Source organism: Oncorhynchus kisutch, unplaced genomic scaffold (assembly GCF_002021735.2).
Source record: "Oncorhynchus kisutch isolate 150728-3 unplaced genomic scaffold, Okis_V2 scaffold3991, whole genome shotgun sequence".
In the NCBI taxonomy this organism is placed as follows: domain Eukaryota; kingdom Metazoa; phylum Chordata; class Actinopteri; order Salmoniformes; family Salmonidae; genus Oncorhynchus; species Oncorhynchus kisutch.
Window position 1 is genome coordinate 74,053 of NW_022265936.1, and position 15,591 is coordinate 89,643.

The 15,591-nt window shown below is 47.3% G+C and overlaps 2 protein-coding genes across 5 annotated transcripts in view; one reads left to right on the forward strand and one right to left on the reverse strand.

The window, feature by feature from the left end:
* LOC116372983 (developmentally-regulated GTP-binding protein 2) overlaps positions 1–11,554 on the reverse strand; it is a 39,074-nt gene extending 27,520 nt beyond the window's left edge. Inside the window, exons 1-3 of one of the 4 annotated variants that reach the window (XM_031821539.1) lie at positions 11,443–11,554; positions 9,813–9,918; positions 2,484–2,644 (exon numbers count right to left, since the gene is read on the reverse strand). In XM_031821539.1, the coding sequence (XP_031677399.1) occupies positions 2,484–2,644; positions 9,813–9,876 (225 nt within the window). In that variant the 5' untranslated portion in view covers positions 9,877–9,918; positions 11,443–11,554. Of the gene's footprint in view, positions 1–2,483; positions 2,645–9,812; positions 9,919–11,207 lie in introns of all 4 variants that reach the window. The other 3 variants (XM_031821540.1, XM_031821538.1, XM_031821541.1) reach the window with 3 other exon arrangements.
* Positions 11,535–15,128, forward strand: LOC109887380 (FAD-linked sulfhydryl oxidase ALR). Its single transcript, XM_020478779.2, has 3 exons — positions 11,535–11,946; positions 13,322–13,536; positions 13,860–15,128. Exons 1-3 carry the CDS (start codon positions 11,767–11,769, stop codon positions 14,020–14,022), a joined length of 558 nt encoding a protein of 185 aa, XP_020334368.2. The 5' UTR covers positions 11,535–11,766; the 3' UTR covers positions 14,023–15,128.
* Positions 15,129–15,591: the final 463 nt, after the last annotated feature.

Below are 15,591 nucleotides of genomic sequence, written 5' to 3' on the forward strand. Positions count from 1 at the left end.
ACAGAGACATGGGTTAACACACAGGACTAGAGGACAGAGACATGAGTTAACACACAGGACTAGAGGACAGAGACATGAGTTAACACACAGGACTAGAGGACAGAGACATGAGTTAACACACAGGACTAGAGGACAGAGACAGAGACATGAGTTAACACACAGGACTAGAGGACAGAGACAGAGACATGAGTTAACACACAGGACTAGAGGACAGAGACATGGGTTAACACACAGGACTAGAGGACAGAGACATGGGTTAACACACAGGACTAGAGGACAGAGACATGGGTTAACACACAGGACTAGAGGACAGAGACAGAGACAGAGACATGAGTTAACACACAGGACTAGAGGACAGAGACAGAGACATGAGTTAACACACAGGACTAGAGGACAGAGACATGGGCTAACACACAGGACTAGAGGACAGAGACATGGGTTAACACACAGGACTAGAGGACAGAGACATGAGTTAACACACAGGACTAGAGGACAGAGACATGAGTTAACACACAGGACTAGAGGACAGAGACAGAGACATGAGTTAACACACAGGACTAGAGGACAGAGACAGAGACATGAGTTAACACACAGGACTAGAGGACAGAGACAGAGACATGAGTTAACACACAGGACTAGAGGACAGAGACAGAGATATGAGTTAACACACAGGACTAGAGGACAGAGACATGGGTTAACACACAGGACTAGAGGACAGAGACATGGGTTAACACACAGGACTAGAGGACAGAGACATGGGTTAACACACAGGACTAGAGGACAGAGACAGAGACATGAGTTAACACACAGGACTAGAGGACAGAGACAGAGACATGAGTTAACACACAGGACTAGAGGACAGAGACATGGGCTAACACACAGGACTAGAGGACAGAGACATGGGTTAACACACAGGACTAGAGGACAGAGACATGAGTTAACACACAGGACTAGAGGACAGAGACATGAGTTAACACACAGGACTAGAGGACAGAGACATGGGTTAACACACAGGACTAGAGGACAGAGACATGGGTTAACACACAGGACTAGAGGACAGAGACATGGGTTAACACACAGGACTAGAGGACAGAGACATGGGTTAACACACAGGACTAGAGGACAGAGACAGAGACATGAGTTAACACACAGGACTAGAGGACAGAGACATGGGTTAACACACAGGACTAGAGGACAGAGACAGAGACATGAGTTAACACACAGGACTAGAGGACAGAGACAGAGACATGAGTTAACACACAGGACTAGAGGACAGAGACATGAGTTGTTAACACACAGGACTAGAGGACAGAGACATGGGTTAACACACAGGACTAGAGGACAGAGACATGGGTTAACACACAGGACTAAAGGACAGAGACATGAGTTAACACACAGGACTAGAGGACAGAGACATGGGTTAACACACAGGACTAGAGGACAGAGACATGAGTTAACACACAGGACTAGAGGACAGAGACAGAGACATGAGTTGTTAACACACAGGACTAGAGGACAGAGACATGGGTTAACACACAGGACTAGAGGACAGAGACATGGGTTAACACACAGGACTAAAGGACAGAGACATGAGTTAACACACAGGACTAGAGGACAGAGACATGGGTTAACACACAGGACTAGAGGACAGAGACAGAGACATGAGTTAACACACAGGACTAGAGGACAGAGACAGAGACATGAGTTAACACACAGGACTAGAGGACAGAGACAGAGACATGAGTTAACACACAGGACTAGAGGACAGAGACAGAGACATGAGTTAACACACAGGACTAGAGGACAGAGACGTGGGTTAACACACAGGACTAGAGGACAGAGACATGAGTTAACACACAGGACTAGAGGACAGAGATAGAGACATGAGTTAACACACAGGACTAGAGGACAGAGACATGAGTTAACACACAGGACTAGAGGACAGAGACAGAGACATGAGTTAACACACAGGACTAGAGGACAGAGACAGAGACATGAGTTAACACACAGGACTAGAGGACAGAGACATGAGTTAACACACAGGACTAGAGGACAGAGACAGAGACATGGGTTAACACACAGGACTAAAGGACAGAGACATGGGTTAACACACAGGACTAGAGGACAGAGACAGAGACATGAGTTAACACACAGGACTAGAGGACAGAGACATGAGTTAACACACAGGACTAGAGGACAGAGACATGAGTTAACACACAGGACTAGAGGACAGAGACAGAGACATGAGTTAACACACAGGACTAGAGGACAGAGACATGAGTTAACACACAGGACTAGAGGACAGAGACATGGGTTAACACACAGGACTAGAGGACAGAGACAGAGACATGAGTTAACACACAGGACTAGAGGACAGAGACAGAGACATGAGTTAACACACAGGACTAGAGGACAGAGACATGAGTTAACACACAGGACTAGAGGACACGTTGTGAGCGTGCTCAGTCTGTTTCCTGTCTGACCTTTCCGACGGAGGGGAAGCCAATCAGTGCAACACGTGCGTCTCCAGATTTCATGACATCGAAGCCCTCTCCTTTGGCTCCTGCGGACTTGGACGGTTCCAGCAGCTGGGCGCGGTACTTCGCTAGCTTAGCCTTCAGCAGGCCCAGATGGTACTCCGTGGCTACACACACAGGGGGAAATACTGGGACTTAGCCTTCAGCAGGCCCAGATGGTACTCAGTGGCTACACACACAGGGGGAAATACTGGGACTTAGCCTTCAGCAGGCCCAGATGGTACTCTGTGGCTACACACACAGGGGGAAATACTGGGACTTAGCTAGCTTAGCCTTCAGCAGGCCCAGATGGTACTCTGTGGCTACACACACAGGGGGAAATACTGGGACTTAGCCTTCAGCAGGCCCAGATGGTACTCCGTGGCTACACACACAGGGGGAAATACTGGGACTTAGCTAGCTTAGCCTTCAGCAGGCCCAGATGGTACTCCGTGGCTACACACACAGGGGGAAATACTGGGACTTAGCTAGCTTAGCCTTCAGCAGGCACAGATGGTACTCTGTGGCTACACACACAGGGGGAAATACTGGGACTTAGCTAGCTTAGCCTTCAGCAGGCCCAGATGGTACTCTGTGGCTACACACACAGGGGGAAATACTGGGACTTAGCTAGCTTAGCCTTCAGCAGGCCCAGATGGTACTCCGTGGCTACACACACAGGGGGAAATACTGGGACTTAGCCTTCAGCAGGACCAGATGGTACTCCGTGGCTACACACACAGGGGGAAATACTGGGACTTAGCCTTCAGCAGGCCCAGATGGTACTCAGTGGCTACACACACAGGGGGAAATATTGGGACTTAGCCTTCAGCAGGCCCAGATGGTACTCAGTGGCTACACACACAGGGGGAAATACTGGGACTTAGCCTTCAGCAGGCCCAGATGGTACTCAGTGGCTACACACACAGGGGGAAATACTGGGACTTAGCCTTCAGCAGTCCCAGATGGTACTCAGTGGCTACACACACAGGGGGAAATACTGGGACTTAGCCTTCAGCAGGCCCAGATGGTACTCCGTGGCTACACACACAGGGGGAAATACTGGGACTTAGCTAGCTTAGCCTTCAGCAGGCCCAGATGGTACTCCGTCTGGAGTACAACAAGCTGCACAAGAACTCACTACTGTAATGGTCCAGGTGAAGACACACACACACACAATAACATACACACTACTATACAGACACATTACTATACAGACACGCACACAATAACATACACACTACTATACAGACACACACACACACACACACACACTACTATACAGACACATTACTATACAGACACACACACAATAACATACACACTACTATACAGACACACACACACACACACACACACTACTATACAGACACACACACACACAATAACACACACTACTATACAGACACACACACACACACACTACTATACAGACACACACACACACACTACTATACAGACACACACACACACACTACTATACAGACACACACACACACACTACTATACAGACACACACACACACACAATAACACACACTACTATACAGACACACACACACACTACTATACAGACACACACACAATAACATACACATTACTATACAGACACACACACTACTATACAGACACACACACACAATAACATACACACTACTATACACACACACTACTATACAGACATACACACACACTACTATACAGACACACACACACACACACACACACTACTATACAGACACATTACTATACAGACACACACACACTACTATACAGACACACACACACTACTATTCAGACACACACACAATAACATACACACTACTATACAGACACATTACTATACAGACACACACACACTACTATACAGACACATATACACACACACACACACACACACACACACACACTACTATACAGACACACACACACTACTATACAGACACACACACACACACACACTACTATACAGACACACACACACTACTATACAGACACACACACACTACTATACAGACACACAATAACATACTCACTACTATACAGACACGTACACATGCATTTAGTGTTGTAGATATGTGGTAGTGGAGTAGGGGCCTGAGGGCAAACACATAGTGTAGTGAATTCTGGTGGAGTAGGGGCCTGAGGGCAAACACACAGTGTGTAGTGAATTCTGGTGGAGTAGGGGCCTGAGGGCAAACACACAGTGTAGTGAATTCTGGTGGAGTAGAGGCCTGAGGGCAAACACACAGTGTGTAGTGAATTCTGGTGGAGTAGGGGCCTGAGGGCAAACACATAGTGTAGTGAATTCTGGTGGAGTAGAGGCCTGAGGGAACACATAGTGTAGTGAATTCTGGTGGAGTAGGGGCCTGAGGGAAAACACATAGTGTAGTGAATTCTGGTGGAGTAGGGGCCTGAGGGCAAACACACAGTGTGTAGTGAATTCTGGTGGAGTAGGGGCCTGAGGGCAAACACACAGTGTGTAGTGAATTCTGGTGGAGTAGGGGCCTGAGGGAACACATAGTGTGTAGTGAATTCTGGTGGAGTAGGGGCCTGAGGGCAAACACACAGTGTGTAGTGAATTCTGGTGGAGTAGGGGCCTGAGGGAACACATAGTGTGTAATGAATTCTGGTGGAGTAGGGGCCTGAGGGAACACATAGTGTAGTGAATTCTGGTGGAGTAGGGGCCTGAGGGAACACATAGTGTAGTGAATTCTGGTGGAGTAGGGGCCTGAGGGCAAACACATAGTGTAGTGAATTCTGGTGGAGTAGGGGCCTGAGGGCAAACACACAGTGTGTAGTGTATTCTGGTGGAGTAGGGGCCTGAGGGAACACATAGTGTAGTGAATTCTGGTGGAGTAGGGGCCTGAGGGCAAACACATAGTGTAGTGAATTCTGGTGGAGTAGGGGCCTGAGGGAACACACAGTGTAGTGAATTCTGGTGGAGTAGGGGCCTGAGGGCAAACACATAGTGTAGTGAATTCTGGTGGAGTAGGGGCCTGAGGGCAAACACATAGTGTAGTGAATTCTGGTGGAGTAGGGGCCTGAGGGAACACACAGTGTGTAGTGAATTCTGGTGGAGTAGGGGCCTGAGGGCAAACACACAGTGTAGTGAATTCTGGTGGAGTAGGGGCCTGAGGGAACACACAGTGTGTAGTGAATTCTGGTGGAGTAGGGGCCTGAGGGCAAACACATAGTGTAGTGAATTCTGGTGGAGTAGGGGCCTGAGGGAACACACAGTGTGTAGTGAATTCTGGTGGAGTAGGGGCCTGAGGGCAAACACACAGTGTGTAGTGAATTCTGGTGGAGTAGGGGCCTGAGGGCAAACACACAGTGTGTAGTGAATTCTGGTGGAGTAGGGGCCTGAGGGCAAACACATAGTGTAGTGAATTCTGGTGGAGTAGGGGCCTGAGGGAACACATAGTGTAGTGAATTCTGGTGGAGTAGGGGCCTGAGGGAAAACACATAGTGTAGTGAATTCTGGTGGAGTAGGGGCCTGAGGGAACACATAGTGTAGTGAATTCTGGTGGAGTAGGGGCCTGAGGGCAAACACACAGTGTGTAGTGAATTCTGGTGGAGTAGGGGCCTGAGGGCAAACACACAGTGTGTAGTGAATTCTGGTGGAGTAGGGGCCTGAGGGAACACATAGTGTGTAGTGAATTCTGGTGGAGTAGGGGCCTGAGGGCAAACACACAGTGTGTAGTGAATTCTGGTGGAGTAGGGGCCTGAGGGAACACATAGTGTGTAATGAATTCTGGTGGAGTAGGGGCCTGAGGGAACACATAGTGTAGTGAATTCTGGTGGAGTAGGGGCCTGAGGGAAAACACATAGTGTAGTGAATTCTGGTGGAGTATGGGCCTGAGGGCAAACACACAGTGTAGTGAATTCTGGTGGAGTAGGGGCCTGAGGGAAAACACATAGTGTGTAGTGAATTCTGGTGTAAATTGTGTAACTGCCTTCATTTTGCTGGACCCCAGGAAGAGCAGCTGAGCTAATGGGGATCCATAATAAACCCCAGGAAGAGTAGCTGAGCTAATGGGGATCCATAATAAACCCCAGGAAGAGCAGCCGAGCTAATGGGGATCCATAATAAACCCCAGGAAGAGCAGCTGAGCTAATGGGGATCCATAATAAACCCCAGGAAGAGTAGCTGAGCTAATGGGGATCCATAATAAACCCCAGGAAGAGTAGCTGAGCTAATGGGGATCCATGATAAACCCCAGGAAGAGTAGCTGAGCTAATGGGGATCCATAATAAACCCCAGGAAGAGTAGCTGAGCTAATGGGGATCCATAATAAACCCCAGGAAGAGTAGCTGAGCTAATGGGGATCCATAATAAACCCCAGGAAGAGCAGCTGAGCTAATGGGGATCCATAATAAACCCCAGGAAGAGTAGCTGAGCTAATGGGGATCCATGATAAACCCCAGGAAGAGTAGCTGAGCTAATGGGGATCCATAATAAACCCCAGGAAGAGCAGCTGAGCTAATGGGGATCCATAATAAACCCCAGGAAGAGTAGCTGAGCTAATGGGGATCCATAATAAACCCCAGGAAGAGCAGCTGAGCTAATGGGGATCCATAATAAACCCCAGGAAGAGTAGCTGAGCTAATGGGGATCCATAATAAAACCCAGGAAGAGCAGCTGAGCTAATGGGGATCCATAATAAACCCCAGGAAGAGTAGCTGAGCTAATGGGGATCCATAATAAACCCCAGGAAGAGTAGCCGAGCTAATGGGGATCCATGATAAACCCCAGGAAGAGTAGCTGAGCTAATGGGGATCCATAATAAACCCCAGGAAGAGTAGCCGAGCTAATGGGGATCCATGATAAACCCCAGGAAGAGTAGCTGAGCTAATGGGGATCCATAATAAACCCCAGGAAGAGTAGCTGAGCTAATGGGGATCCATAATAAACCCCAGGAAGAGTAGCTGAGCTAATGGGGATCCATAATAAACCCCAGGAAGAGTAGCTGATCTAATGGGGATCCATGATAAACCCCAGGAAGAGTAGCTGAGCTAATGGGGATCCATGGTAAACCCCAGGAAGAGTAGCGGAGCTAATGGGGATCCATGATAAACCCCAGGAAGAGTAGCTGAGCTAATGGGGATCCATGATAAACCCCAGGAAGAGTAGCTGATCTAATGGGGATCCATAATAAACCCCAGGAAGAGTAGCTGAGCTAATGGGGATCCATGATAAACCCCAGGAAGAGTAGCGGAGCTAATGGGGATCCATGATAAACCCCAGGAAGAGTAGCTGAGCTAATGGGGATCCATGATAAACCCCAGGAAGAGTAGCGGAGCTAATGGGGATCCATGATAAACCCCAGGAAGAGTAGCTGAGCTAATGGGGATCCATGATAAACCCCAGGAAGAGTAGCTGAGCTAATGGGGATCCATGATAAACCCCAGGAAGAGTAGCTGATCTAATGGGGATCCATGATAAACCCCAGGAAGAGTAGCTGATCTAATGGGGATCCATGATAAACCCCAGGAAGAGTAGCTGAGCTAATGGGGATCCATAATAAACCCCAGGAAGAGTAGCTGAGCTAATGGGGATCCATAATAAACCCCAGGAAGAGCAGCCGAGCTAATGGGGATCCATAATAAACCCCAGGAAGAGTAGCTGAGCTAATGGGGATCCATGATAAACCCCAGGAAGAGTAGCTGAGCTAATGGGGATCCATAATAAACCCCAGGAAGAGTAGCGGAGCTAATGGGGATCCATGATAAACCCCAGGAAGAGTAGCTGATCTAATGGGGATCCATGATAAACCCCAGGAAGAGTAGCTGAGCTAATGGGGATCCATGATAAACCCCAGGAAGAGTAGCTGATCTAATGGGGATCCATGATAAACCCCAGGAAGAGTAGCTGAGCTAATGGGGATCCATGATAAACCCCAGGAAGAGTAGCGGAGCTAATGGGGATCCATAATAAACCCCAGGAAGAGTAGCTGAGCTAATGGGGATCCATAATAAACCCCAGGAAGAGCAGCTGAGCTAATGGGGATCCATGATAAACCCCAGGAAGAGTAGCGGAGCTAATGGGGATCCATAATAAACCCCAGGAAGAGCAGCTGAGCTAATGGGGATCCATAATAAAACCCAGGAAGAGCAGCTGAGCTAATGGGGATCCATAATAAACCCCAGGAAGAGTAGCTGAGCTAATGGGGATCCATAATAAAACCCAGGAAGAGTAGCTGAGCTAATGGGGATCCATGATAAAAATACACTAATTCGTGCTCACACTCTCACTGTGACATAAGTTGATTGAGATGTCCTGGGTAGACAGACCCCACTAGCGAGGCCTGACAGAGGAACTGGCTAGCTAAAATTGTCCAAGTTCAACTTTTCCCCCCCGATGCCTTGAGATGGATGAAATCATACCTTGAAGACAGAACTCAGTGTGTCAGAGTGATCCTAAACAGCCTGGCTCCCCCTCCACTCAGTACTTTTGTTAAACAGAAAACCCAAACATATGGCACCAGATCCACAAGGTCTGCCATGAGAGGTGACTGTATAGTTCCCTTAAGGAAAAGCACCTTTAGTAAATCTGCATTCTCTGTGAGAGCTTCCCATGTCTGGAATACACTGCCATCAGACACACATAACTGCACCACATATCACACTTTCACAAAATGCTTGAAGACATGGCTAAAGGTCAGTCAGATTTGTGAACATGGTCCCTAGCTGTGTGTTGCCGCTTTCCATCTGTTGTCTGTAGCTTGTGAGGTGTAGAAACACTGTTGCTTTTATGAATTTTGTTCTATGTTGCTCTGTCTGTATGCTACGTCTTGCTTGTTCTATGTTGCTCTGTCTGTATGCTACATCTTGCTTGTTCTATGTTGCTCTGTCTGTATGCTACATCTTGCTTGTTCTATGTTGCTCTGTCTGTATGCTACATCTTGCTTGTTCTATGTTGCTCTGTCTGTATGCTACATCTTGCTTGTTCTATGTTGCTCTGTCTGTATGCTACATCTTGCTTGTTCTATGTTGCTCTGTCTGTATGCTACGTCTTGCTTGTTCTATGTTGCTCTGTCTGTATGCTACGTCTTGCTTGTTCTATGTTGCTCTGTCTGTATGCTACGTCTTGCTTGTCCTATGTTGCTCACTGCTCAATGATTGTCTATATTGTAATTGTTTTTAATAACCTGCCCAGGTACTGCGGTTGAAAATTAGCCGGCTGGCTAAAACCGGCACTTTTACTGAAACGTTGATTAATGTGCACTGTCCCTGTAAAAATAAAATCAACTCAAACTCAACCCAGCCGGCCACTCTCGGCACACCTCTGTCTTACCTTTGTTTTTCTGTGTTCGAGAGATCTCTCTCTCTATCTCTCCTATCTTCTCCAGGATACCCATGTTGTCGTAGCGGGCAGGTTACACTTCTAGTCTGGTTACTGCCTGGAGAGAGAGACACATCAGACTGGTTACTGCCTGGAGAGAGACACACACACTACATCAGACTGGTTACTGCCTGGAGAGAGACACTACATCAGACTGGTTACTGCCTGGAGAGAGACACTACATCAGACTGGTTACTGCCTGGAGAGAGACACTACATCAGACTGGTTACTGCCTGGAGAGAGACACTACATCAGACTGGTTACTGCCTGGAGAGAGACACTACATCAGACTGGTTACTGTCTGGAGAGAGACACACATCAGACTGGTTACTGCCTGGAGAGAGACAGACATCAGACTGGTTACTGCCTGGAGAGAGACAGACATCAGACTGGTTACTGTCTGGAGAGAGACAGACATCAGACTGGTTACTGTCTGGAGAGAGACAGACATCAGACTGGTTACTGCCTGGAGAGAGACACACACACTACATCAGACTGGTTACTGTCTGGAGAGAGACAGACACACTACATCAGACTGGTTACTGTCTGGAGAGAGACACACATCAGACTGGTTACTGCCTGGAGAGAGACACACATCAGACTGGTTACTGTCTGGAGAGAGACACTACATCAGACTGGTTACTGTCTGGAGAGAGACAGACATCAGACTGGTTACTCTCCTGGAGAGAGACAGACATCAGACTGGTTACTGCCTGGAGAGAGACAGACATCAGACTGGTTACTGTCTGGAGAGAGACAGACATCAGACTGGTTACTGCCTGGAGAGAGACACACATCAGACTGGTTACTGCCTGGAGAGAGACAGACATCAGACTGGTTACTGTCTGGAGAGAGACACACATCAGACTGGTTAGTGCCTGGAGAGAGACAGACATCAGACTGGTTACTGCCTGGAGAGAGACAGACATCAGACTGGTTACTGTCTGGAGAGAGACAGACATCAGACTGGTTACTGTCTGGAGAGAGACACACATCAGACTGGTTACTGCCTGGAGAGAGACACACATCAGACTGGTTACTGCCTGGAGAGAGACAGACATCAGACTGGTTACTGCCTGGAGAGAGACAGACATCAGACTGGTTACTGTCTGGAGAGAGACACACATCAGACTGGTTACTGCCTGGAGAGAGACAGACATCAGACTGGTTACTGCCTGGAGAGAGACACTACTATCAGACTGGAACCACTGGAGGCTGCTGGGTGGAGGACGGCTCATAATAATGGCAGGAACGGAGCGAATGGAAACCATGTGTTTGATACCATTCCACTCATTTCACTCCAGCCATTACCACGAGTCCATCCTCCCGAATGAAGGTGCCACCAACCTCCTGTGATTGAAACGTGTCAACACTGCTACTCCCCAATAGGCTAGCAAGCTCGCTAACTAGCGGTAGCTTCCTGTGTTAGGCAACTAGTGAGAAGACCGCAACATTAATTTGTCAATCAAATAAAAACTACAGATTTAACTAAAAAACCAAGAAGGTAACATACAAACACAAAACTGATCAGCCGGTAGTAATATCTATGAAAAATATACACTTTAAATGTGTTCGACTCAACTGCATGCATAGGAAAATGACATCACAAACCGGAACTACAGGGTTCCGTTCTCTTTTGATTCCGGTGGGGAACAAAACATCTAACGTTAAATACCTGGAAAAATAGTTCCTGGTCAAATATCAAGTAGTTTACAGAACACTGTTCGAGTGGACTTACTGCCCTACATGTTTAGAATAAATTCAGACATGTGTAGTTGGTGAACATGGAGGCCGGGTGTCATATATAGAACACATGGAGGAGGAGTTATAAAGCGTTATAACGGAAGCGTCCTTCAGCCGCGGGTTCTGGTCCGATGACAGTCCTTCCCACAGTAACACAGCGGACATGGCCGCGTCCACCGGAGGATCATCCACCGCGGGCATCCAGGGGTTCCCCATCATAACCGGCAGGCCCCCGGAGGACAGCACCGGTAAGGACCCGGAGCAGACCGGAGAACCTAAGAAAAAGCCGTGCAGGGCTTGTACCGACTTCAAGTCGTGGATGAAGGTCCAGAAAACGCCACAGGTGAGCATGGCTCTCGACCTTCGCCCCTCCCGAGTCCGTACGGGAGTTGCAACGATGGGACAAGACTGGAACTACTACCAATTGGATTTCACTAAATTGGAGAGCGAACGGAATTTTAAAAAATATACGTTTTTTTTTTTTTATTCCATGGGAGAGAAACTGTGAATTTAATTATCTGCAGTTGACATAGCTAAGTAAATGGAAGAATACTCTTATTGCAATGTGGGTGGCTCTTAAAATAGTTTTTGGTTGTGCATAGTGAATTCTACGGCACCAGGTGTTGCCAGGGAACAGCAACCTCTTAGATGTAGGAGGTGACGATCTGCAACACGGATTGGCTCCCGTGCTGAGGTGAAGAGCTCAGAAGTCCCTGCCCTATCCAGAGGTCCCTGCCCTATCCAGAGGTCCCTGCCCTATCCAGAGGTCCCTGCCCTATCTGCCCTATCCAGAGGTCCCTGCCCTATCCAGAGGTCCCTGCCCTATCCAGAGGTCCCTGCCCTATCCAGAGGTCCCTGCCCTATCCAGAGGTCCCTGCCCTATCCAGAGGTCCCTGCCCTATCCAGAGGTCCCTGCCCTATCCAGAAGTCCCTGCCCTATCCAGAATAGCCTTCTCTCTAGATCTTTGACAGCTGGATCTGCTATCCTTTCACCCTCCTCCATGGCCATAAATTCATTAAACTATTTACCCATTTAATAACCAGACCTTCATACAAACTTGCTATATGCTGAATTCTTGACGCACAATCGACTGTTCTGCAATATGCTGCCAGCACACCCACAAGTGAGCCACGCATGATGTACTGCGTACTGACGCGCACGGCCAGTTTCACTACTGTGCATTCTAATTCCAGCGTCTGCACTCTCGTTCACGCGTATAAAAACACACGTTTCTTTTGATTTGGCCTTTAGAAACTGACTGTCCTCTCAGACTGAAGGTTATGAGCGTCAACCTACCGTAAAGCTACTTGTTTGAGACAAACATCAACCGACCATAAAGCTACTTGTTTGAGACAAACATCAACCGACCATAAAGCTACTTGTTTGAGACAAACATCAACCGACCATAAAGCTACTTGTTTGAGACAAACATCAACCGACCATAAAGCTACTTGTTTGAGACAAACATCACTGTTTATGTAGCTGATAAGATGTTTCCTCATGGACACCTCTGTAAGCTGCCACTTTGTTCTGACTCGGCCAGGCCTCTACTATTATCTAGTAGAGGACCTATTTACATTAGTAGCCCTGAATGATGTCAGTGTGGATAGCCTACTAACTCTGTTTCATCATGTTGAGTAATGATGACTTGGTAATGCCCATCAGACAACTCAGTCAAGCAGAATGTGTGTCTATCTGTATCCCTGTGTGTGTGTAGGCGGCCCCAGCTGAGCATGTGGAGCCCCAGCAGCAGCCGGAGTGTCCGCTGGACAGGGAAGAGTTAGGGCGTAACACCTGGTCCTTCCTGCACACCATGGCAGCTTACTACCCAGACCGGCCCTCCCCCAGACAGCAGACAGACATGGGACAGTTCATCAACCTCTTCTCTAAGGTCTTCCCCTGCGAGGAGTGTGCTGAGGACCTGCGGACAAGGTCAGGGGTTAGAGGTTATGTTATTGTGTGTTACGTTGGCTGGTGTTGAGAGTTGTATAATTGGTTCTAGTGGGTTAAAGGTCACAGATGATTGGCAGTAGATACAGGTCCACTTCCTGCCCAACTAGATACCCAGGAGTAGCATTGCATCAATCAATAGTTGCATGCCACATCATCCACTATGCAGTCGGGCGTCAGATTGCTATATTATATGTGGTTAGCTGATCTGTTAAATACCTGTCCAGGCATTGTAAGATCGTCTGCAATGTAGTCGAGTAGGGACTCCACCACAGTGTTGATGACATCACTTCCTGTTTCCTCAGGCTGAAGACCAATCAGCCAGACGCCAGTAGTCGCCACGCCCTCTCCCAGTGGCTGTGTGGCGTCCATAACGACGTCAACGCTCGGCTGGGGAAGCAGCCGTTTGACTGTTCCCTCGTGGATGAGAGGTGGAGGGACGGTTGGAAAGATGGCAGCTGTGACTGATTCATTACTGTTACCTGGGAACTGAGAGATACAGGACACGTCTATTCACATCCTGTTCCCTGTATAGTAGCGTTTAGGGAACTATCTGGCATCTGACACAGAGACTATGTTCTATTTTCTGATTGGCTACGGATCTACATGATGCTCACTATCAATCTGTTGTCCAGTGCTTTCAGAAAGTATTCATACCCCTGGACTTATTACACATGTTGTTGTGTTACAGCCTGAATTCCACATGGATTACATACCCCATAATGACATCACAATACCCCATAATGCCATCACAATACCCCATAATGCCATCACAATACCCCATAATGACATCACAATACCCCATATTGACATCACAATACCCCATAATGACATCACAATACCCCATAATGACATCACAATACCCCATAATGACATCACAATACCCCATAATGACAAAAGTGAAAACAGGTTTTTAGAAATGTATTGAAAATTAAATACAGAAATATCTAATTTTACAAGTATTCACACCCCTGAGTCAGTACATGTTAGAATCATCTTTGGCATCGATTTACAGCTGTGAGTCTTTCTGGGTAAGCTTTGTGGGTAATTCTCTAAGAACTTTACACACTTGGATTGTACAATATTTGTACATTATATTTTTTGCATGTTTTGGAATACGTATCTGTATTGGGAAGCAGACAACCAGGTTTTCCTCTGGGATTGTGTCTGTGCTTCACTCTATTCCGTTGATTTCTATCCTAAAAAACTTCCCTAGTCCTTGCCGATGACAAGCATACCCATAACATGATGCAGCCACCTCATCTTTGAAATTATGAAGAGTGGTACTCAGTGATGTTGTGTTGGATTTGCCCCAAACATAACGCTTTGTATTCAGGACATAAAGTTAATTTCTTTGCCACATTTTTGCAGTTTTACGTTAGTGCCTTGTTGCAAACAGGATGCATGTTTGGAATATTTTTATTCTGTACAGGCGTCCTTCTTTTCACTCTGTCAATTGGGTTAGTATTGTGGAGTAACTACAATGTTGTCCATCCTCGTTTTTCTCATATGATCACAGCCATTAAACTCGAACTGTTTTGCAGTCGCCATTGGCCTCATGGTGAAAACACTGAGCGGTTTCCTTCCTCTCCGTTAACCGAGTTAGAAAGGACACCTGTATCATTGTAGGGACTGGGTGTATTGATACACCATCCACAGTGTAATTACTAACTTCACCATGATCAAAGGTTTGATTCTGTGTTTGAAATTCACTGCTCAACCGGAGGGACCTTACAGATAATTATATGTGTGGGGTACAGAGATGAGGTAGTCATTGTATGTGTGAGGTACAGAGATGAGGTAGTCATTGTATGTGTGGGGTACAGAGATGAGGTAGTCATTGTATGTGTGGGGTACAGAGATGAGGTAGTCATTGTATGTGTGAGGTACAGAGATGAGGTAGTCATTGTATGTGTGAGGTACAGAGATGAGGTAGTCATTGTATGTGTGGGGTACAGAGATGAGGTAGTCATTGTATGTGTGGGGTACAGAGATGAGGTAGTCATTGTATGTGTGGGGTACAGAGATGAGGTAGTC

Excerpts from the sequence above, each read along its gene's own strand:
- LOC109887380 (XM_020478779.2), top strand. The coding sequence starts at position 11,767 with ATGGCCGCGTCCACCGGAGGATCATCCACCGCGGGCATCCAGGGGTTC. Across the intron at positions 11,947-13,321 it reads AGGTCCAGAAAACGCCACAG|GCGGCCCCAGCTGAGCATGT; the intron begins GTGAGCATGGCT and ends GTGTGTGTGTAG. Across the intron at positions 13,537-13,859 it reads GCTGAGGACCTGCGGACAAG|GCTGAAGACCAATCAGCCAG; the intron begins GTCAGGGGTTAG and ends CTGTTTCCTCAG.